This window comes from Halichoeres trimaculatus, unplaced genomic scaffold (genome assembly GCF_033239565.1).
Source record: "Halichoeres trimaculatus isolate MK-OKI-2021-1 unplaced genomic scaffold, fHalTri1.1 fHalTri1_scaffold_12, whole genome shotgun sequence".
Classification (NCBI taxonomy): Eukaryota; Metazoa; Chordata; class Actinopteri; order Labriformes; family Labridae; genus Halichoeres; species Halichoeres trimaculatus.
The window spans coordinates 6,443,254-6,466,306 of record NW_027437190.1 but is presented as its reverse complement, the minus strand read 5'-3'; the positions used below and the strand labels follow the sequence as shown (position 1 = coordinate 6,466,306).

The 23,053-nt window shown below is 39.3% G+C and overlaps 1 protein-coding gene across 1 annotated transcript in view; it reads left to right on the top strand.

Annotated features, from left to right (window-relative positions):
• Nucleotides 1-9,536: 9,536 nt before the first annotated feature.
• ascc3 (activating signal cointegrator 1 complex subunit 3) overlaps nucleotides 9,537-23,053 on the top strand; it is a 211,888-nt gene continuing 198,371 nt past the window's right edge. The window contains exons 1-4 of the mRNA XM_074683393.1: nucleotides 9,537-9,636; nucleotides 11,418-11,558; nucleotides 15,588-15,738; nucleotides 21,922-22,499. Coding sequence (XP_074539494.1) covers nucleotides 11,469-11,558; nucleotides 15,588-15,738; nucleotides 21,922-22,499 — 819 coding nt within the window. The 5' untranslated portion in view covers nucleotides 9,537-9,636; nucleotides 11,418-11,468. The remainder of the gene's footprint in view (nucleotides 9,637-11,417; nucleotides 11,559-15,587; nucleotides 15,739-21,921; nucleotides 22,500-23,053) is intronic.

Below are 23,053 nucleotides of genomic sequence, written 5' to 3'. Positions count from 1 at the left end.
TCACCATATTACTAAATCAGGACAATCCTAAATTGACAAGTTTGTCATCAAAAATGTTACATATTAGTATGTACATTTTTCTTTTTTTTACTGAAAGTTTAAATGTGTCATGCATTTAATTAAAACAGTATGAGTTTACATTTTCTGTGAAAGTTTCTCTTTATTTGTGTGTACACATGGTGTGAGGAAGTTCTGCTTTTGTTTGTAGAGTGAGAATGAATTCAAGTGACAACATGCAATTTGTGCTTCATACATTAATATGCACAGTTAAAGCACAAATTTATTCATATGTTTGTTTTATTTATTTATTTTAGACAACAAACTAAAAATACAATAGTGCCCTGGCTCAGACTGAGGACCCAAAAAATGCAACACATATAAATCAATTCAAGGATAAACAATCCCGTAATAACATACAAACAGTAGATGAAGGATTTCATGAGTCTGAAAGGGAGTCGGAAGAAGCAGAAACCTTTCAAGTCCTACCCCCACTCAGTATCCCTTTATAACAGCCTTAGTGTGCTTCTATTAACACCCCTCACCCACCCGCTCATTCATACAGTCACTCATCCACTCATTCACTCAGAATTGTGCAAATTACAGAGACCACACGATACCATAATGTGTATCTCTATACCTGATGAGTGTCGTAATAACCAATTCCCAACAGCTCCAACAGAGACAAATGCACTGCTAGTCAATAAGGGCCAATGAGCAAACGTAAACATGTTTACAGCCTAAAGATGCTTCTATAACTCATTAGTTTTCAAAATATTAACCCTTGTATTTTGTTGGAAAAAAATGTGTTGATTATGGGTCACTTTGATCTGCACTTAGTAAATCCAATTAAAACAGTCAAAAAAGAAGTAAAACCAATAACAGCTTTGTTTTAGATTACATTTGGAAAAGACACAAAAGAAAAAAGAAAAAAAACATTTTCAATCTCCAAACTATATTTGATAACTATTTAATTAAAGTTTTCCTATCTTCATAAATGCATTGTTTGTCATTTCCTTGCTCCATTTTCTCAGATTCTCTTTATTCAGCATTTTCAACGTTCTCCATATGTTAGATAGAATGTCATTGCGTGCTTTCTGTATTTTTATCATTTGACACAAGAGGAACTTGGTTTACTGTCTTCTTGGAAAGGAAAGACCTGGGCCCTGTTCTACGAAGCAAGTTCAGCCTAGCGAGATAGCCTTGGAGCTACCTCGCTGAACTGAGCATGGTAGCCGGCGGTCTCGCTACACGGTTTTATGACGCTGGTTGTCAACCTCATAAGTGGATCCAGCTAGGCAATGAGCGCGTGTACGCATATAAGGCGGAGCCCGCTGCATCTGACCAATCAGGAACATGGAGCAGTCTGGAGCGTCAGAGCAGGCCGGAGAGAGAAGGAGCGCATACTTCACACAGGAGGAGCAGGGGGTGATCATGAGGAAGTATGACGAGCTGAAACATGTAATTAACGTTAAAAGCAACACCGTCGCCGCTGTTAAAGCACGGAAGGAGTGCTGGCAGAAAACTGCTGACAGTCTAAATGCGTAAGTGTAGTGCAAAAAAAATCTTTTGTGCCATTATCATCCTGAAATAGCACTGTTCACCATGCACTTTTACTGTAACATGCAACATACCTAATTTATTTCTTAGATGAATTTATTCATTTGTTTATTCCTATCGTGTTTACATTTTTTGTGTGATATGTAGCCCACATGAGCCCTACATGAATTCCTGTCACAATTTTAATATGGGTAATAAAATATTGTCATGGAACAGAAGTTTTGGCATTGAAGATCTTATTACGGCAATGAGAGTTCTTCATTCCCTTTAACTACCTGTAGAAAGTGTCATGTACTACCAACCCCTCCCTGGAAAACCAGTACCTTTCATAAAGGTGGTCATCCGAAAAAGAGAGTGGGTCGGTGCAGTCCCTGAAAACTTTCGCACGCTGGAGTGCCCCTTGGACAATGCGAGATACGAAGTCCACGGGATCCTCTATGAACGGACAAGCCATTTTTTCATGAGGGCTCATTGGTCAGTGGTTCGTAGAACAGGGCCCTGGTAAAAAACAGAAAAACAAAAACAAAAAACACTAAAGTGCTCTCTGTGGTGCCAAAACCTGAGCTAAAGGGCCCTCCTGGTTGGCAAACACAATAAACTTCACCTTGGCAGGCTAAAACATAATAAACAGGCCTTTTGGGTGGAAAAACAATGTGTGCTTAAGTGCTCTCTTATTTTGTTGTTGTTGTTGTTGTTGTTGTTGTTGTTGTTGTTGTTGTTGTTGTTGTTGTTGTTGTTGTTGTTTATGTTTTACATTCTAGACCCTTTCCATCAAAAAGTCATCACACATCACTGGTGACACTGACCAATTTGTATTTTTATTTTCAGATGCCCATGTCTTTCCGATTGAGAGACAAGGGCAGAACTGTCCTCTGGACCCTCTTTATCGTAGGAAAATTGATGATCTGGATCATCAATAACATTGCCTTCTATCTCTGAAATATTACCTCTGTAACACCATCCCAGTTTAAACTTTATTATAAAGCTTCTTCAGCTGGAAACATACCTGAGCTAATTGTTGGTGTTCATGTCAAAGAGGTGACGTGAGAGCAGTGACAAGGAAAAGGAAGAGAAAGTTCCTCCTCTACACACACCTGGGTCTCAGGGTCTGAATTTCTACTCATAAGCAGTCAAAATATAAATAACTGGGTCATCAAAATAAAAGTACATCAAAGAAACATCATAATTTTTGATCTGAACAGCTTCTTACCCATATTAAAGAGTCTGGATCAAAATGACTCGACATCTATGTATACAAACTCTGCACATACATTTCACTACACACTAAAGCGTCCAGATTTTACTCCCAAGTTGATGACCCTCAACGAGGAAAAGTCACAAAATTCCATGGAGAAAAGGAAAGGATAACTGGTACTTTGGTCATCATGAAAACAGAAAAAAATCAATATAAGGGCTAAAATAATATGTTTTGCATAATGAGGAGCACAGCTGACCCAACTGACATGTATACACGCTGTGTTAGCAAGGAGGCTAAAGGTCCAACTCTACTCTTTGAGGCTCATTCAACGTTGTTTTGCAAGATCCAGACTAACCAGAACATAACATTATGTGACAAATATGAAGCTGCAGCAATCCTTGACCATCAATATTCAAGCTTTCAGAACAAAACCTGTGTTCAGGATAGATGTTCCCTCCATCAGCCTTTTAAGGCAGATTATGCTGATTTTTCTCTGATGTTCTCTGGGCCTGGTGGTGTTGGAGCTCTTTCAGTGATGCTGTGTACATGAGATCTGCTTGCCTCACATATCTGCTGGTTTTTTAAGCAGTTTTGGTTCATGTTACTTTGTCTTTGCCCGTGGTAATGTCATCCCCAGAACGCTCACTTGTAATGTGGTTTATGTTGGACAGAGTAGTATAAGGGCTGACAAGTCGAACATGAGAAATTCACATGAATAAAACTCAAAGTGATGCATTGTGTTTTACAAGCCCTGCCCTGCAGCGTGGTCCCAGGGAGGCTTTTTCTCTTTGCTTTTGTTGTGAACGTGGGTATCTGTGTGTGTGTGTGTGTGTGTGTGTGTGTGTGTGTGTGTGTGTGTGTGTGTGTGTGTGTGTGTGTGTGTGTGTTAGAGACGCAGTGAGTGAATCATTCTCTCACTCTCACTTTTCTCTGAAGCTCTCTTGTGGCGTAGCCAGAGTTCAGTGGACACCACTCATGCATACACAGTGTGGAGTATTGGTGTGTGTGAAGGAGGGGTCATTCGGGCCTGGCCACGAGGACAAAGCTCACAGAGAACTAGAGCAAAGAGGAAGTCGATGAGACACCTTGAAACCTTTGAAGGTTAAAGGTGCAGTCAGTGAAATTTAAATCCCTGGGAGGTTTTTGGGTTGAAAGCATGAGACAGGCCTTTAAACCTGTGCTGCTTAATTACTGAATCAATGCAGTGTGTCAATGAGGAGATCAGTCTGTGACTCTGCTGAGGTGTCATAGCAGCCTTCAGCTTGTCCGTGTCACAGGGTCTGGTCTCCCATCTCCCTCTTGACAACACTTCAAGAGAAGATCAGATTGTGTCCATTTTTACCAGCTTCTGGTACTTGAAGCAGTGTGGGCAGGAGCCAAGTCCTGTTGGAAAATCAAATCAGCATCTCCATAAAGCTTGTCAGCAGAAGTGAGTTAAAAAGCTGTAACTAAAGGGGTTTCGTTTTGTCAGCCTTGTCTTCATCCTCCCTCTGGGGGTCCTGATGGTACTACTTGGGCAGCATGAAGGGGTTGCTGGTCGCTCACTTCTCTGGCAGTGGTGGCCCTCACCACTAAAATTTAAAGGGGACATGTTATGCAAAATCCACTGTTATATGGTTTACTAAAGATGAATGCAGAATCTCTGCACACCTGAAGGCACAGGTGCAGAAGAGGGCGTAATCCAAAATGTGTCCACAAAATGAACGAAAGGTGCAGGAACCTTTCTTTGATTTAGTGGGTATGGTTTACTAACAAACATATGTGTCCCTAGCGTATCTACAACACTGCCTAGTATGAAAAATCCACCCTTGTTCTTTGCTCTACCTCCTTTTTTGAAAATTTCTTCTTGAGCAAGCTGTTTAGAAAATACAGCCCAAAATGACGTCATATTGAGCTACGCATGTCTCCAGAATCGAATGACGCTATCACGTCTGGCAGTTTGTCCTGACCTTTTCCTGCGTCCTCCTTTACTTGAGCTATTGTTTACTTGTTGTGAGGACTCTGTGATTAACATAATGACTAAATTAAGAGCAAGACCTTGTGTGGCTGTCTGACCTTAAACTCAACTCTGTTAAACTAATCTATCAACAACATGCCACATTTGAGAAATATTTCACTCCTCCTTTTTTTTATTGCTTTTCTATTGTACTAGTCATGTGTTTACAGCGTTTATTTTTTGATTGACTGTTAATCTTGTTTGTTTTGAATTTCCCTTCACCTTCCTGTACTTTTTTGTTTTAAAAATTCATTCATTCATTCATTGTCTGAACCACTTATCCTGTTCAGTGTTGCAGGTGGCCTGTGCCTATCCCAGCTGTCATTGGGCGAGAGGCAGGGTATACCCTAGATGGGTAGCCAGCCAATCGCAGGGCTGACACAGTGACGGACAACCATTCAGTCACACCTACGGACAATTTAGAGTGTTTAATTAAGCATGTTTTTGGACTGTGGGAGGAAGCCGGAGTACCCGGAGAGAACCCATGCATGCACAGGGAGAACATGCAAACTCCACACAGAAAGGCCCAGTGGCCAAGTTGGGAATCCTTAAAAAAAACCCAAAATAAAATAAAATAAAATAAAATAAAAAATAAAATAAAATAAAACATAAAATAAATAATAAAATGAAATAAAGTAAAACAAATAATAAAATAGAATAAAATAATTAAATGAAATTAGATTCAATTCAATTCAATTAAATCAAATCAAATAAATTTAATTTAATTAATTTGCATGGGCTCTCTCCGGGTCCTCCGTCTTCCTCCCACAAAACAAAAACATGCTCATCAGGTTAATTGAACACTCTTAATTGTCCCTAGGTGTGAGTATGTGTGTGACTGGTTGTCTGTCTCTGTGTTAGCCCTGCGATTGGCTGGCTACCAGTCCAGGGTGTACCCCGCCTCTCTCACCAATGACAGCTGGGATAGGCTCCAGCCACCCGTGACCCTGAACAGGATAAGAGGTTGAGAAAATGGATGGATGGACCATATTTTGATTTATGGAGATGAACCTGTATGTTTTGGTGAAAGGTTTGAAAGGTTTATAGTCCAATTAGTCTCTGTACATATCAGCATACAGGAAAATGGCTCTCATTTAAGAAGCAAATCTTTTTGATGCTGTGTCAGGAAAGAACAATCAGTGTTCAGATTTCCTGACTCCCTGGAATGCACCAGAAAGGATGGCTCCACCTCCATTCACAAACAAACAATCAAAAAGCAAGTTTCTCCTCCCCCTTTACTCCCTTTACTAATCAGAATCATCACGTTTTTTTCCTTTTAAGGAAATCACTTAGTTTTTCTGCTGAAGTAAGCCAGAATGAAGCCTCTGCTGATCTTACTCTTTACAGTGAAACTGAATCCCTTACCATTTTTCCAGCATTAAGGTGCAACATTTAGACCCCTGTAACACCTCAGCTAAATCATGACTGTCACTGAGGTGTAATGGTGGGACGTAGCCGTCCCTCTGCGCTGCTGGTGCAGGATGCAGTAACAAAAGCATAATAAAGGTGAAATGGGATCACTTTGTGGTGGCAGAGCAGGCAGGGCTGTGTGTGAATTACTGAGAGTGTGTATTCGAAACTCCTGCTGTGTGTTTACCTCTCATGCTTTAGCTACACTAATACAATAAGAAATCACACATCAGGGCGCCAGTTCAGCCACTGCAGGATCAATATGAAAGCACAGAGGTGTGATGATGGCAGCTCGTCGTCCTGGACTTGTAATATGAAGGGCTTGAAACTCACCCGAACAGATAAACAGACGCTCCTGTGGGGGGATGTAATGATCCAAGAAATGACATATATTTTGCAAACATACCAAGACGGGAGAATTTGGCTTCAGTTTTCATCTCAGCACAAGATTGCTTCTCAAGTTGCTCAGTGTAAACAGAAACAGAAGTCTTGGCTGGAAATCCTTTATCCCAAACAGCTGGCTTCACCAGCTGGCTATCTTTTTGTTACAGACTTCACAAAGCATTATTTGTAATTTTATTTTATATTACAAATTTGCATTATGGTATTGCTGCTCTAGCATTCGTTGGAGCCATTTGTTGCTATAAATCAAAGCCAACCAGTTTAATGGAGTTCATAGCATTTGGCCAGCAAGGTTCCAGCCAACTCACGGCTCAATGAGAACAGTCAGACTGCTTTTTGCATTTCTTTAATTCATACTTTTAACAACTCTGAGTCATAATGTAGTTTTTTCAGCAGCCTTGAAACTATTCACTGAATTTTAGCTTACAGCAGAGGTGGTCAATTTACATTTGAGTAAATCTAAAGCAATAGCCAAAATTCCACTTTTAATTTAGGCTTTCATTTGGTCCACTGTAATTCACAGAATAGGTTTCTTGCACAAGAAACACTTTAAAATTGATTTCAAACTTTATTTATGACTTTTATTTTTAAGCCCAATCTGGTCTTGCACCCAAGCACACTTGTCATTTCCTCAGCTCAAACGTGTCAGGTCATAAGTCTGGGTCCACAGCCAAGGCTCTGCTTCAAGGCTGTGGACCAACATTGAACTTTGACCTTTTCTGTCAGAGCTCTGACCCTCTGCAAAAAAAACAAACTCTCTGAGGAGATCAGTTTGGTAGATTATCAGTGCGCTTTTGCAGGAGATGTTTTCTGAGTAAGTTTCAAACCTCAAAATCCGGCTTTTTTATTTCCTCTTAGGCAGTATCAAAGGCTGGATCTTTAATATTATCTTTTTTAACTGTTTAAATCATTAATTTTTATTTGTTATTTTATTCTTCTTTTAATGTTTTTTTTCCTGTTATCTGTTAGTTTTTTGCCTCTTTAAATCGTTTGCTACTCTGTTTCTTTCACATTTATCTTTAATATTTCTTTTAGTTTGATTTTTATGTTGTAAAGCACTTTCTAGCCCTGTTTCCAAAATTTCTATATAAATTTAGTTCATTCAAATTATTATTGTTACAAATACAGAAACTCTTTAAAATAGAAGCTGCAACAGACATAACTCTTGATAACTCAAAAGAGCCATATCAAATTTGTATTTTTCTTTCTTTCTTTCTTTCTTTCTTTCTTTCTTTCTTTCTTTCTTTCTTTCTTAACATTTCACAGCTGCTTCAAGATAAAGTTATTTCAGCGTCCTTTGCACCATTGACTGCACTTGAAGCTCAACAAATGTTTTCCGTTTTGGGTTTACACCACTTGGTTTGCTAGTCCAAAACTTGACAGTTAAGAGTGAAAATGTGACTGCCTGTATAAGTACTTTCTCCTAAATCCCTGTAAAATGTGCATGCTCTGGGCTCACATAGCAAAAAAAAAAAAAAAAGAAGCTATTTATCAACAGATATGGTACTTGCCCAGTACAGTAAAAACCTCTGAAGGCAGAGGCATAGTCTTTTGTTCATCATCACAGATTGCCAGTTGGCTATTAAGGGAAAGGCTTGGTGGGAAAGACCAAAGCAGTGCTCCGCAGGTTGATACATCCTGACCTTTGGGATATTTCTGAGGTAATCACAAAGCATCTGGTGGACCATATATAGATATGGTTCTTGAAGTGTCTGCTGTCAGCCATTACATCATACTTGATGAAGAATTTCTCCACCTGTTAATGAAATTCCTGAAGCCATCTGAGAGCAGGACGCCACATATGATCATAAATCTGCAGCCTCTGATGTGAGAGTCCTGATGCTCACACAAACACACTCACTCACACAGTCACACACAACCCGTGTGCAGCAACCATGAGAATTATTTCCTGATCATCAGGAGCAATTTTGGCTCCAGTGCGTCAGAATTTTTTTTTTCTCAGAAAGGAGCTGGACATAAACAGGAGAGGCTGGAATACCTTTGCCATCTGTGCCCATTTTATCTCACTGACAACAATAATTGCTGCATTTTTTAAGTTTTTAAAAAAGAAAGAAAATGGATAAATAAAACAAAAACAAATAAATAAAATAATAACTATAATAATAATAACATAGAAATATGAAAAAAAAAAAATCATTCTACGCAAGGACACGTCATATCCCGTTTCTTCTCTGTAGTGTAGACCACTTTGAATGGTTGCTGTGTAGCTGTTTCTGCTTATTTTATAATTATTTTTTTATCAGTTTTAATTTGTGATATGTTCAAGTGCAACAATTTTCATGATTTTATTTTATTTTTTTCAAAAGACAACTCGGAATTTGGCAAGTGATAAACAGTCTAAACGAAAGGAGAAAGTTGAATCTTATATTAAACTGTCACCATAATAAAAAAAAGTATGAAGATAAACTAGACACAGCTTTAAATATCAAGCATCATCAAATTATGGCTTTTGTTTCTTATGTTAAATGATTCATATTTCATGTTCTAATCTTAACACAGGACTAAGAACATGTTTTACCTATTTTAATAAATCATATGAGCTATTTTTTGTCTTTCAGGCAAGAGCAAAACATAAAGACTATATTCATCCTTGTTTTGGGATGTACAACTCGAGTTATGAATTAATAAAAACATTAATTAATATACAGAAAAGAAGAACACTGACGATTTCTTAAATACGTAACAGGCTTGATTCTATATCGGAGAGAAAAAAGTTTCGGTTCTTATCAAACTCATAGTTTCAGGAGTAGTGCTCGTTTTGTTTACCAGGCTATACTGATCACCGGGCGGAGTCGTCCATTAACGGCTAGTTCCCGTCCCAACTCCGCATATATTGGTGTCGGTGTACGCAAGTATATATTCAAGCACGCCGTGTGTGATGTAACACAGCTGCGTACATGGGTATTGTAGTTGTTAAAATGACACTTGGCAATGGATGTTTACCGAAGACGGACTACGATACCCATAATCCACAGCGTGCAAACAATTCAACGTCTGCCGGTGGGACACTCGCATGCGACTGACAGTTCAAGCTTCAAGGCGCTTTTGGAAGGTACAAAACCGACATGTCAAGATTCAAACAACCCGCTGTCTGTTTTAATGAACCTTAACGTGTGTAATATAACATCCTTTAGCTGTGTTAATGCTAAAAGAGCTTTGAAAGTGGGAGTCAAGCTGCCATGCTAACACTAGCTAGCCAGTACAGATGATAACAACACAACGTCAGGGAGCATCTCTCAGTGATTTAGAGAGGTATAAAGTGCGCAGAATGGCGGATAGAAATGCGTATCCATTGAAAAGTCATTAACGACAGATTCGAGTGTCTTTACTTCTCCGCTTATATAAAAACGCACAAGGCACTCAAAGGGAAAAACTGACCTGTTATCAGTAAACTTTTCCTTACTTATTCCTAAATTATCACAGACTTTAAGGAAATTTAAAGCTGCATTCAGCTCACATGCTACTCACTATGCTTTCTTTACTACCCTGCTACTTGAACGTTCATTACAGGAGACGTTATCAAAGTTAACTTGCAGTATACTCCTTGTAGCTAGCTGCATAAGGAGTATTCTACAGCTAGCTATAGACAGGCTGTATGGGGTGTCAATAGCTTTTAAGGTTAGGAAATGAACTGTGTTCTGAGACCAGCTTATAAAGTCCCTTTGAAACTGACTGTTGTACAAAAGCTTAGTATGTATCACTGCATTTCTGTCGTTTTAACGTGGCATGAATTGAAGGAGTGTCAGGAGTGACATTCCTAAAAGGTAACAGTTAAAAATAAAATCTATTTAATTTCATTTTAAGTTAATATTCTTTAGAAACAACTATCTTGCATTGCCATTACATACTCCTTTACTTTAACCATAGTATAAATGTGATGATAAACCTTGCCACATACAGAGCTAAACTTCATTCCTCGGGGAAAGAGCTTTAAGAATCAAAATGAATTCTTCTTACTGTCACAAACAGGATTAGAGAGGGAGTGACATGACGGAATGAGGCCAAACAGTGCATCATAGACCTAGTTTTATACATAGGTATAATCTTTGTGATGTCACCAGCATGTTTCTGATAGACTACAGAGCTTTTGAAGTTTAAAGATCTACTATTTTGGCTTGGTGAATTTGTTTTTTTTCTTGGTGTTCCTGCTGCCAGGTTCAAGTGAATGCTTGAAAAACTAGAGTTTTTTTTGGCACTGTCATATACGCTTCCTTTTTTTAATCAGGTGTTGTTACTTTGGTTAGCCCTGAACCTGAACAAACACCTCAGAGGCCAGCCTAATGAGACAATCAACAGATGCTAGGCTATACATGCACCTCAAGACAACACAATCTTTGAGGACTATATAGTTAGCAGACACTTCCAGAAAAAGCAGGAAGGAGCCACATTAAACTTCATTTGGTCTAAACTATGAGGTTTTATCAGAGAAAGTGGTTAAAGAGTAAAATGAAAAGATGTGAAACGCACAGCAAGCTAAAGCAGATCTACAAAATTTCAGATGCTGAGTGAAAGAGCATCATGTGCATCCACTGACTTGTGTTAATTACTGTATTTTTCTTCCCCTGTTGTTGCTGTCTCAGTTATCATCTTGTATTCTTTACTCCATTGATTAAAATTGAAAGGAAAAAGTGTTGGCTGAAGATGAGTTATGTTGTTCTTTTCAAACAGTGACTGGTTATGAGAGGAGTCATTACGGGGAGTATGATGTTGAAGCTATTAGCTTTGTTTGGCTGTTTTATTTTGTCATTTTTAAAATTTCCAAAATCAATCCTTGAAAAATGTTAGCACATTTCTGTGATCAGTTTGAATTTACAGTTTGTTCATGTTCATCAGTTATAGAAAAAGACCAAAGGACTACTGTGTGGAGAGGAACTCCAGAGAGCAATGGCTCCTCCACGGCTGACAGGTGCGCTGCGCTCCTTCTCCAACGTCAGCAAGAGGGAGGACTTCAGTGATCAGCTCTATGATCTAAAGGTGAGGACAGTAGAGTGGTCAACAGGAACTTATACTGTTACAGCCACTAACTAAACTTATAGATAGAAAACATCACCATCATGGAACATATTACTCTCAGCCACAGACTGTATAGAGTGTACTGCGTGGCTCTGCCTTTTACCATTGTTCGGTTTTTAGCCAAAATACTTTCATCACAGGTGCCGCCATTGTGCAGCCAGAATCTGCGCTGTAGATGCAATAGAGAGAATTTTCTTACTGTAGTCTGATCTCTTCTTGGCTCTCCTTCCTGACAAATTTTGACAGTTAAAGGGTAAGTTTGGTTTATACAGCTTTTACATTGTTTATAGAATGAAGTAGAACGAACTACTCACCCAGAAGGCTTTCCTGATCCAAGCAGTGCTTCGGGAGATATTTAGATCCAAAATCGTGCAGCGGACGTCCGTATAATGGGATCCATTGGGGCATAGACAGCGCCGCTCCTAAAACTGCATTAATCGTCTAAAAACTTGTGTTTTTCACCAATATTCCATCATGGTCCGCTCCAGGTTAGTCCTCTGCTGCAGTCTATGTCACTCCAGACAGCTCTGTGTGGCTGTACTGACCTCTGAACTGACGAAGACTTTGTTTACGTTTGCCCCTCAAAGAAAGGAGGAAGTAGAGTGAGCTCTCCAGAGAGTACTGCGCATGTGCGGAGGGGCAAACGTAAACAAAGTCTTCGTCAGTTCAGAGGTCATTACAGCCACACAGCGTTGTCTGGAGTGACACAGACTGACGCGGAGGATTAACCCGGAGCGGACCATGATGGAATATTGGTGAAAAACAGTTTTTTGGACGATTAATGCAGTTTTAGGAGCAGCGCTGTCTATGCCTCGATGGATCCCATTATACGGACGTCCGCTGCACGATTTTGGATCTAAATATCTCCCGAAGCACTGCTTGGATCAGGGAAGCCTTCTGGGTGAGTATTTTGTTCTACTTCATTCTATAAACAATGTAAAAGCTGTATAAACCAAACTTATCCTTTAAATGTGGCGTAAAGCCTAGTTTTTAACTTTGTATAACTATTGAAAATGAAACTTTTTTAGAAAAAAGAGGACTTGAATACAAGGCAGCCAAATGATATCTTCAAATCACCGCAACAGTCGGATGTGGGAAACATTCCTTTAAGGTGTATCAATATTTTAAAGTTTGACTACAGCTTATCCGGAATGGTTGGGGAGATGGATTTTTTGACCTATACTGCAGCCAGTCACCAGGGGGAGCAGTTTTCGTGTCGACCTCACTTCGTGCAAGATGACGTCCATCTCTTTTTTACAGTCTATGCTCTCAGCTGTGTTAAATACCTCATTCTGATTGGTCAATGCTCTATAACCATTGGACGACTGACCATTTTAAAAAATAGAGCAGACTCCAGGAACAACCTGATCTCATATATATCAGGAAAGATGGGCTAGATAGTTAAGGTGGATGTATTGTATTTATTATGATCTTTAACCGTGACATATAAAATTAGTGGAGGCCCTTAGAGTATTTGTTGCAAATTTAGCTTTTTCTGAGAGAGTTCAGAGCTCTACTGCTCTCTTTGAAGTCAATGTTTCTCTTAAGAATCGTGTAATAATCATTTGGATTCCAGGTTTAACCGCCCCCACCCTCACCACTTTTCTTTTTCCTGCATGTACCTGTTTCTCAAACCTTATTCTGGCTTCTGCATTTTACAGCCCTGTCAATCAGTGAACCATCTGTAAAAACCAAAATGTTCCAACTTTTAAAAGTATCAGATCAGTCTCATCTTCCTGAGTTTAGGAGTAATATTGGGAGCTGTTCACTGCCACCTGGCTCACCTCCAGTCGAATCCTCTAAGCAGAAAAATTGCCTCAGCAGGGAAAAGAAGTCTGGAGTCACTGTGAGATTATCTCTCGGCTTGTGTTAAAATGCTTAGTTTTAGAAGACACAGAGAGCCAGATTGAAATGGAGTCACAGAGTCTTAACCTTCAGACCTGCTCAGGTTTAATACCTCACTGCTCTAATAGGAGGAGTTCTTTGACGCTGGAGGATGGAGAATAACTACAACGTGAACAGCATTTTCTAACTCTGCTTTCTGGGATGAGCATCATTCACAAGTTATTCTATTTGTACATTTTTCTTTTTAATTTTTGGTAATTAATGATGATAACAAGTATAATTGACAAGACTTATATCCTGTGAAATACTAAAAATCGCTTTTACGTAATTTGCAAGGCAGTAAAAGGAAGGAGTGGAAGCTTCTTTGAAAAGGTTAGATTTGTGAGTCAAAGTTGTTGATGTTTGGAGGGAGGGATTCCCAGAGAGTTGCAGTGGTGATGGCAAAAGCAGTGGTGTTTAAGAAGTTTATTCAGGCTTGAGGGAGCGAGGTTATTTATGGCTTTATTGATGATGAAGAGGATCTGATTTTGACTTTTTGTTCAGACCACAGAAAAACAAAGATTGTCAGTGTGGAAGAGCAACCACTTTCAGCCCAAATGATCCTCCTCAGGAAGATTGTGCTGCTGCTGATTCAGAAATGATGCACGAATGTGAATGCATATAAAAGCTCAAAACACACACAACAGGTTAAATTTGCTGCAAATTGAAAAAAAATTGGGCACCCAAAGACAAAAAAACCTACATTGATAACAAACACGTCTCAAAGATGTGGACAGATTCCAAAAACATGTATTTTTGAAAATAGCAGCAGAGCTAATTTAGCTCTGCAGCCAAAGATGCTGTTTTAATGTAACAAATGAAATATCTCCTTAAACTCCAAGTCTAAGAGAAATGTGAAGTTGATATTCAAGAAACAGTCATTAATATTTATACAAATAACATTCAAACCTGATAGATCCTTTTGCACAATGGTTCAGAGTACAACTGTAGGACATACAGTTCACTCAAACACATCTGATGCTTGAAGGGTTTTCATCTGCAGCTGACACGATGACCAACATTCTGTCGTCTTAACTTTCATTACGCTGACGTTTCTTCCAAAGTACCTTTATGTGTTCATGAGTAAAAGGAACGATCCAACATGCTGACATGTGGCTAAGTACCAGCCCGCATCTGTGAAAGGACTTGTTTTTTTTTTAAATTAACTGTGGAGCTTCAGTTTGATTTATGTAAAGCGCATATCGAACATTTTCTGGCAGACCAACACTGTCACATCCAATGTGATGTTGATGTGTCATTTATAAATGGAGAATTTAAAAATAAAGGAGATCGACGTTTCCATCAAGCAGATACAGCATAAAATTCGGGTTAAAATGATGTGCTGGACTATTTATGGGTTTAAGACATGCCACAGAAAGTATCCAAAGTGAGAAATCATGATTAATGTTACAGTGGAGTAGAGCTGAAATAATTCCTCGAATGATTTGAGGTACTCGATTACAAAAAATACTCGAGTAATTTTCTCCGCCTTGAGGAATTGTTTAATTTTGAAAAAGATCAAAGAGTGGTATTCCAAGTAGAGCTGATGCCATACTGAGAGAGTTTTCAGGCCCCTCAAGCTACCTCTTGTATAAAATAGCAACTAGCAACAAATCTAGCTTCTTTTCTGGAGTGTGGAGACTAATGGGTCATTCTACAAAACAGATGCCATTTGGGTCCACAACATTTGATGAGATGTACAAGGCTCAAAAAATGTGTCAAAGTGTGTTTACAAATTTTGGAGCTACCAAGGCAAGTGCTCTTATTGACATGCTGTATCAGAAAATTCTATTTCTTAAAGAGAAAAATTTTCATTTAAAAAATAACTGCTCTTTAACTAAACAAAAATGTATTTTATCCGATTACTTGATTAATCCATGGGATTTTCAGTAGAATACTGGAATACTAAAATATTTGATAGCTGCAGCCCTACAGTGGAGTGTACCATCTAAGATAAACGACTGAATCAATGACTGGTCACATTTACAGCAACACATCCTGTTTATACAAATATCTCCACCACAGACCAGCAACAGCTGGGAGTGCACTGGTTTTATGTTCTCTGTGTTCAAATCTCATCATTTCTCTCCCCTCGGCTCATGTCAGGCCAAACGACTGAAAAGAAGAGAGCTGTTTGCCAAAGAGGGCCTGACGTGGCAGAAGATCGTCCATTTCTGCAGCGAGCATCAGGACAAAGTGAAGCAGCAAGCTGCCAGCCAGGACCTGAAGAGCCTCTTTCATGCAGCCAAACAGATTGGTAATGAACTCCTCAACCTCAGCTCCAGTGTTGTGTCTGACAGTCCGTTTTTACTTGTTTGAATTCTATTAAAAGGATGACAGAAGGCTGTTTTCTTAGAGTGATTGTTATTGTCTAAACAGACATGGAAATGCTTTCAATTTTAGAGGTGGAAGGGATAGAGGGGCTGGTTGGATTATATGTTTGGAAATGGTCCGGGGTTCCTCAGTATCTCATAATGTGGCATCGTATGGAGAGAGTATACTTGAGTACCAATGACTAGCTGAACAGAGGAATTCAAGTTTTGTGAAAGCTGGGAGCAAAGATGCAGTTTGCTGGCTGGTCCCAAATGGAGTCCAGGAAATAAAATGTGCAGCGAGGCCGTAGGGGACTGGGGCTTAATCCAGGTAGACCAGTGTGGAACATGGAGGGTCTTCAAGAAAGAAGGAAGCTGGTAGGGGAGCACTGACGTCGAGAGGAGGAAGTGATAAGGTTTAGACTCCTGCTGGGTAGGGATGCACGATATTATCGGCACAATATCGGTATCGGCAGATAAAAGCTTAAAAACACGTTTATCGGTATCGGCAGATATGAAAATTTCTGCCGATATGCACAGCCGATAATGTGCTATCCAGGTAGGATTATTATTATTTTCCATCTGAAAAATAAGCTCCTTAAATAAAATATAGCACTTCATTTATTTGCACTGCAGAGCTCTGTGTCTGTCACCAGGTTGTTACAGTAGCTCTAAAATAATCAATTGCAACTTGGTTATGTTTAAAAATACATTGTACGTTTAAAGTTCATGTGATCTAAAGAAATTATTTTTCTGTATTTCAATACTGAATGTTTTGAGTTTGAAAAAAATAATACCTTTCTTATTTATGGTAAAATCAAATGTTTTTTGTCTTGTTTTATGTGTGTTTCTTAAACAAATAAGACCGTCACAATAAGAGTAACATATAAATTCCAGTACAGGATAGACTTAGCTTTCTTTACAGTGAAAAACAAAACAAACTTGTGATTATCGGTATCGGTATCGGCCAAAAGGGGTTCCGATATATCTGCATATCGGATATCGGCAAAAATCCAATATCGTGCATCCCTACTGCTGGGGGGAACTTATGATGTGCTACCATCACCCAGAACCTGAAACATTGATTTGTGGGGGACCCCTCATGCCCACTGTGTGCAGACAGTAACATAAAAGCATTTTCTGTCAGGTTGTGAAGTGAGTCTGTCACAAGGTTGTTTTAATTCGTGACATAAGCAGGTGTTAAAAAGTTTAGAAGGTTAGACAAAATTCAATTTAAAAAATGACAAATCTCAAAAGCTCAATTTTTGAGTAACCTTTCACAGCACTCAAGCTTTTAATCTTCAGTGTGTTTTACACTAATTAACAAAATTCAGGGCTTACTGGATGAAGCTCCTCTAACTGATTTGGATACATGTAAATCCTGTGAATCAGCCAAAAACCTGCTGTATTAAGAAATTCAATTAAACAAGTCAGACTGTGAAAATCTGAAACTGAAATCTAAGCAAGTGTTTGTCTTATTTCAAGTCAGAAATGTCTCATTAGACTTTTTATGAGCCACACTCACCTGACAAGTCAAGAAAACATATTTTAAGATATTAAAAACAGATATGACACAAGATTTTCTTGCAAACAGTAAATACATCTGCCACTAGGTAGGGAAAACGTGCTTGTCAAGTTTTTTTTTATTTAAACGAACATCATTCTAACACAAGAAACGAAACCAGCAAATCAGTCATTGTTTTGTCTTCAATATCTTAAAGTAAGATGTTTACTGGACTTGCCAGGTGAATTTGGCTCTTACAAAGTCTGATAAGACATTTTTGACTGAGAATAAGTCGTAGAAACTTGCTTTGATTTCAACCATTGCAGTACAGAGTTTTCACCAGTTATTGACTTTTTTGTAGTCTGAGACTTTAAAAATGTCTGCCAGTTTTTATACATGATGGGGGAAAAATACTCATAGAACTGAAACTTTTAATACTTTGACGGTAGCTGTGGAGTAATATACCTGATGCATCCACAAGAGCACTTTCAATTTTCATTCTCATGATCAGCCCTTCCCCCATATCATGACCAAGATGAAAGCCTATAAAAGTATCAGCAGTAAAGTACTTTTGAACCGACATGTAGAGGGAAAGAAATGACTGTACAACAAAGTTAAAGCGGTATCGCTCATGTAGACGGGTAAAACCAACCATGTCAGGAGTAGGACTACATTAACTTAACATACATAAATTTAAATAATCAGTGGTTACTTTAGTTTGATGTTTATGTAAGGTTTGCTCAGTGTCCCTTAGCAGAAAAAGCAGAGCCTTCCATAGCATAAATTCACAGAAAAAAACACTCTGAGGCTTTTTTAAAAATGTTTTAAATAGGGACAGACTGATAATCCCCCTGGAGGATAATCAGTGCCGATACTTGGCAATTTGAAGCATATCGGCATTAACCTTTTTTTTTTTTTTTTTTTAAATCAACAGCCGATAAAAGAAAAAATCACTAAGAAACTGGTGTATTTTTTGCAGTCACTATACTTTCTCCAGTATTGTCCCACCCACAGTACCATCTGATCGGTTACATGCAGAACCATGGGCTCAGGTAACAGCCAATCAGCAGTGAAAGCTGTGCATGCACAGTGCTCAAACACACGTTGTGATGAGTGGAGAAGCTCCGGAGAACAAATAAATGTTTCAAGGCAAGCTTAGGGAGCAGACTCTACTGAAATTGTATAAAAACCACCCTAGCCACAGTTTTCATTTGTTTTCATCTAACTTTATAAGACATGCTGCTGAGCCTGGGAGCTGTTATACACTAAGGTATTTAAGCAAAGTTAAGTGTTGGAGTTTGTGTTATTCAAAATTTTGACCCCAAGATTTTCACTTTTAATGCAAATGAATATCCGCTCCAAATGTTGGTTATCATCCTCCTTGACCACTAATAATCGGTATCAGCCCTGAAAAAAACTTATCGGTCTATCTGTAGTTAAAACACAGATGACAGCAAGTTGAGGTAATTTCCTCATAGTGTGTAGCCATAGGGAGCTTTTGGACCTGGAGGCTGGTTCCATAAGTGTGTGTCATGTCATGAAATAGGAGGTGAGAGTCACTAATGATAGAAAGGAAGACAGATGACAAGTGAGAAAAAGGTTCATGGAATCAGAAATCAGAAGACACAGTTCATCCACATTAAGCCGTCCTCAGGTGGGAGATGTTTCACCTTTATTCGTGGAGGTGTAACTGAGAGAGAAGAGATGTTTATTATCATGCCAAACCCTCGGGTGTGTTTAAGGTCCAGGAGCAAAGCAGAGAGAAGTTTGTTTGCCGTTGAAAATGTTCCCCAACTAATGAAAACATTCTAGATTTACTCCAGAGATGGGAACAGGTGTTTGCTGTAATCCCTCTTTTATGACTTTGGGTGTTAGCTGAACGTCACGAGTCAATTATGGAGCACTCTCATGAAAGCCTGTGATAATTATGATTCAGTTCACTCCTCTCAACAATTGTGCTACTTTTTCTTTTTTTCTCTTGCCGCTTGAAAATAACTATTTGTTGATGCTTTATGTATCGAACCTGCCCTCGCACAGTGTACCTGCATCTGAATGAAAAGTTGGAAGGTAGTGCACACTGCAGAGGATGAAAGCAGCCATTCTGCTCGTGTGTTTTCAGCAGCCAGTCTGCTGCTTTTAGACCATTTTAATTGGTATAAATCCTTTTCATCTGTTTTTTGCTCTCCTCTGCCTCTCCACCCTTCTTTACTCTCTACCCCCTCTGTCCCTCCAACATTTTACCTCTAATTGGACAATTACTCTGGATTCCTTTCTGTTAGTTGCTGCAGTGGTAAAGTGGGAATTGTTCAGAGTATTATTTGAATGAAGTGCAGGGACCATAAACATTGAACTATTGAGAGAACAAGCTGCTGATTCTTCCCTGAGGCGATGGATGCTGATACTACAAAGTGTTTTTATAAAGAATATTGTTGCAGTCATCCTCATTATAAAATGAAGAATTACCCTGCCATCCATACACAGTTAGTTATATTCTCTTATTTGTGCTAGATCCAGGTGAGTTAGGACACCAACTTAATCCCCAAATCCAAAAGGCACTTTAAAGCAACTTGCATCTCGTGTTTATTTTGGTTTTAAAGGAAGGGTCTGCAGGAATTTCCATTTCTTGATAGTAAAAACAACATTTAAACTGGGCTCCTCCTCCTTGGTTCAGTGCCAGCTGCAGCGCACACCCACAACCTCCGAATGAAGCTACTTGAACACACTCATAGGCCCAGCAATCATCTGTAGCGTTGTGGTTCTACATAGGAGAAACTTGAGAGGCGTGCATCTGATTTGGCATGTTAGCACAAGCTAACCAGGGGTATTTGACACATACCTGCTCAGCAGAAAGCTAACTTGCATTACTCTTTATCCCGTGCTGCTCTCCAAGTGCCTGAAAGCGAGAGAAAGTGATGCCAAGCTTCATTTTTTTTTTTTTAAGAAAAATTCTTAATCTGTTTGCTGTTTCATTTCTCCTTGGTTGTTTTTGTGTTTCTCAGTGCTACGCCCACAGTTCAGCTGCACTGATTAGCTTCTTCCACTTGCTATTGTCAACTCCCAAAGTCACTTGCGCACTGGGCACAGTCATTGCCTCATGTAACCACGCCTTCTCTCTGCCCAGGAATGTCCCGACACAACCAAAACATCAACATACAGGCTGAGGAGAGGGGTTGGGGCAGACATAGATACTGACACACATGTATAGAGGTCCATAGGAGATGATTGAGCAGGATTATTTCTGTTTAAGTTTAAGTTCCATTTTTTAGGAAAATCCTGCAGACCCTACCTTTAAGGCTGAGTTTTAAATATTACAAAGTTGGTTCCTCGATATTTGGCATATGGCCAACTCTTTATATCAGTGTTTCATTTTACAGATTGCCTTTAAAATTTTTGTCTCACTGTTTTCTCACTGTGCCCTGATGAAGACTCTGAGCAGTGACTGTTCCTGGTTGTAGTGGTTTAGTCCCTTAACCTTAAAAGACTTTTTACCTTCCTGCTTTACTTTGAGAGTGAAGAGTGCCTGAAAACATCCCTCATTTCAAATAATAACAGGTTTGTCATTTGCATAAAGTAATATGTTTTAAATGCCAGCATCTATCTTTCTGTCATTTTGCAATATCTTGCTGAGGTGTGATGCAGCGCCAGAGTGCTGGAAACAAATTTGGAAATGATTATTTGGCCAACGAGAACTCGGTATCATACTTTGGTTGCTGCTCTTTTGGGGATGAACTCCTCCATTGCAGCATAATATTTAATTTCTTGGCCAATCAAAGAAAAGATAAGCACATTAAAAACAAAACAAAAAAGTGAAGCGTGTTGATGTAGGACACATTTGCCCACAGAGAACAGCAGGAGCTGCTCCCTCTCTGCCCCTCACCTCCTCCTCACAGGCTGAGCTCTTTTGTCTTGTTGCAGATTATTTCAGGTGAAGCTTTTTAATTTGAATCCTTCCAAAACAGAAAGAAAGCATGTTTCTAGCTGTGAAAGAACTTTATTTTAACCTATAACCCTTTTTAAACTTTGCATCTGAGAACAAAAAGAAACTGTTTATATTGGTTTTGGTACTACGTAAACACTCTGTATGGAAGCCCTAAGTGGTCATGACTCTGTAAATTTATTTTTTTCTGTATTGTTTAGGTTATGAGTTAATTGCTGTCATAAAATAGCAGAGGTACAAAGAAAAACAGAATTAGCTTCACTTCCCTCATTCATGTGAGCAGCAGCAGGCAGTGGCTTCGCATGCCGTCCTCTGGCTAACGATAAGGATCAACCTGCTGATCTGATTTTTAGATAACCAGAAAATGATCTCATTATCTTGGGAAAACAAGCCCTGTTTTCTCAAAATAAAAAGGATAAACCTCAGAAAATAAAACATATTTAATCATGACCTTTTCGGGCTTCCATATCCATTTTTGTATGAGTGCAGATGTATAAAATTGCCAAGAAGTTCCAAAAAAAATCCTGTCTCAAAGTTACAGCCAGTGTTGTTTTTACTATCCCCTTGTTTAGGGGAAGGTTAGAGGTCCCATTGGTTAGTCTTTGGCCCTCCATCAAGTACTCCTCTGGTAGCAGTGATGATGAATCATGGCGTAAATGTGCTGAGATGTTGTCTTTTGTTTTCCAGTGGGGACGGAACAGGGTCAGGAGGCCATAGAAAGTGCTGCTGTCTTCCTGTTTGAGACCTTTCACAACAAAGACCATGTGGGCACCGAGGAGACCAGAGCCATTAAACAGATGTTCGGCCCTTTCCCGTCATCTGCAGCCGAGGCCTCCTGCTCCTCTGTGGCTCGTCTGGTCGCCCCGCTCGGAGACTCCCGTGTGGAGGATTTCATCCAGACCCAGAGCTCCCGTCACAACCCACAGCGAGGCTCGTCTTTTGGACGTAACATCGCCTTCTCATATGAATGCTACACGCTGGATCCTCTGGAGGAGCTGCCTTACTCTGGCCTCAACGAGGAGGACATGAGCCTGGACTTTATCAACTTCCTCAACAACCAGCAGAGCGGGAGGAAGAGTGCTGCAGAGGGAGAGGGGTCTGGCTCAGGAAGATCTCTGGGCTCTGGGGATGGATCCATCCTCAGAATAGAGGTGGAGAAATATCTGAATGGAGGGAACATGATTTCCTCCAGTCCAGAGGAGCTGTGCACCTCGCTGTTTGAAATGCTGGCCTCCCACAGGAGTGATGATGAGCTTCAGAATGAGGTTAGTGTCAATGGGTAATACCCTGTCTGTGTCATGAATGTTGTGATAAATTTCCCTTTTGCACGGCCGGAAATTATTTAGTTCAGTCACAGTAGAACTTCCCTTTCAAGTCACATTATCACTTTGGTCTTGTTACAATATGACTTTTTATTGCATAATAACTTAATACCAGAACCAGTATTAAGTTACAGAATGTCTAGTCTTTTAACAGTAGGACTTTTTAATTAGATATAGTATGACTTTAATCTTATATTAATAGGACTATTTGCCCAGTTGCATCATGACTTTACTCTTAGAACAGTAAGACTTTTAATCTAGTTACATTTTCACTTCATTCTTTGGATATTAATTTCCCGGGGCGCCAGGGAGCTCAGGGGGAGTGCAGGACTTTGACTGATCTGATACTGTGAGGTTTTCAAAATTGTGTTGGTGAATGCTAAACAGAAAAAAAAACAAATTCTATAATATCATAAATGAGGTAAACAAAAGTCTCTGTAAACCCATTTAGAAATACATTTTTGTCCACATTTCATGACGATATTCAGTAAGCACAC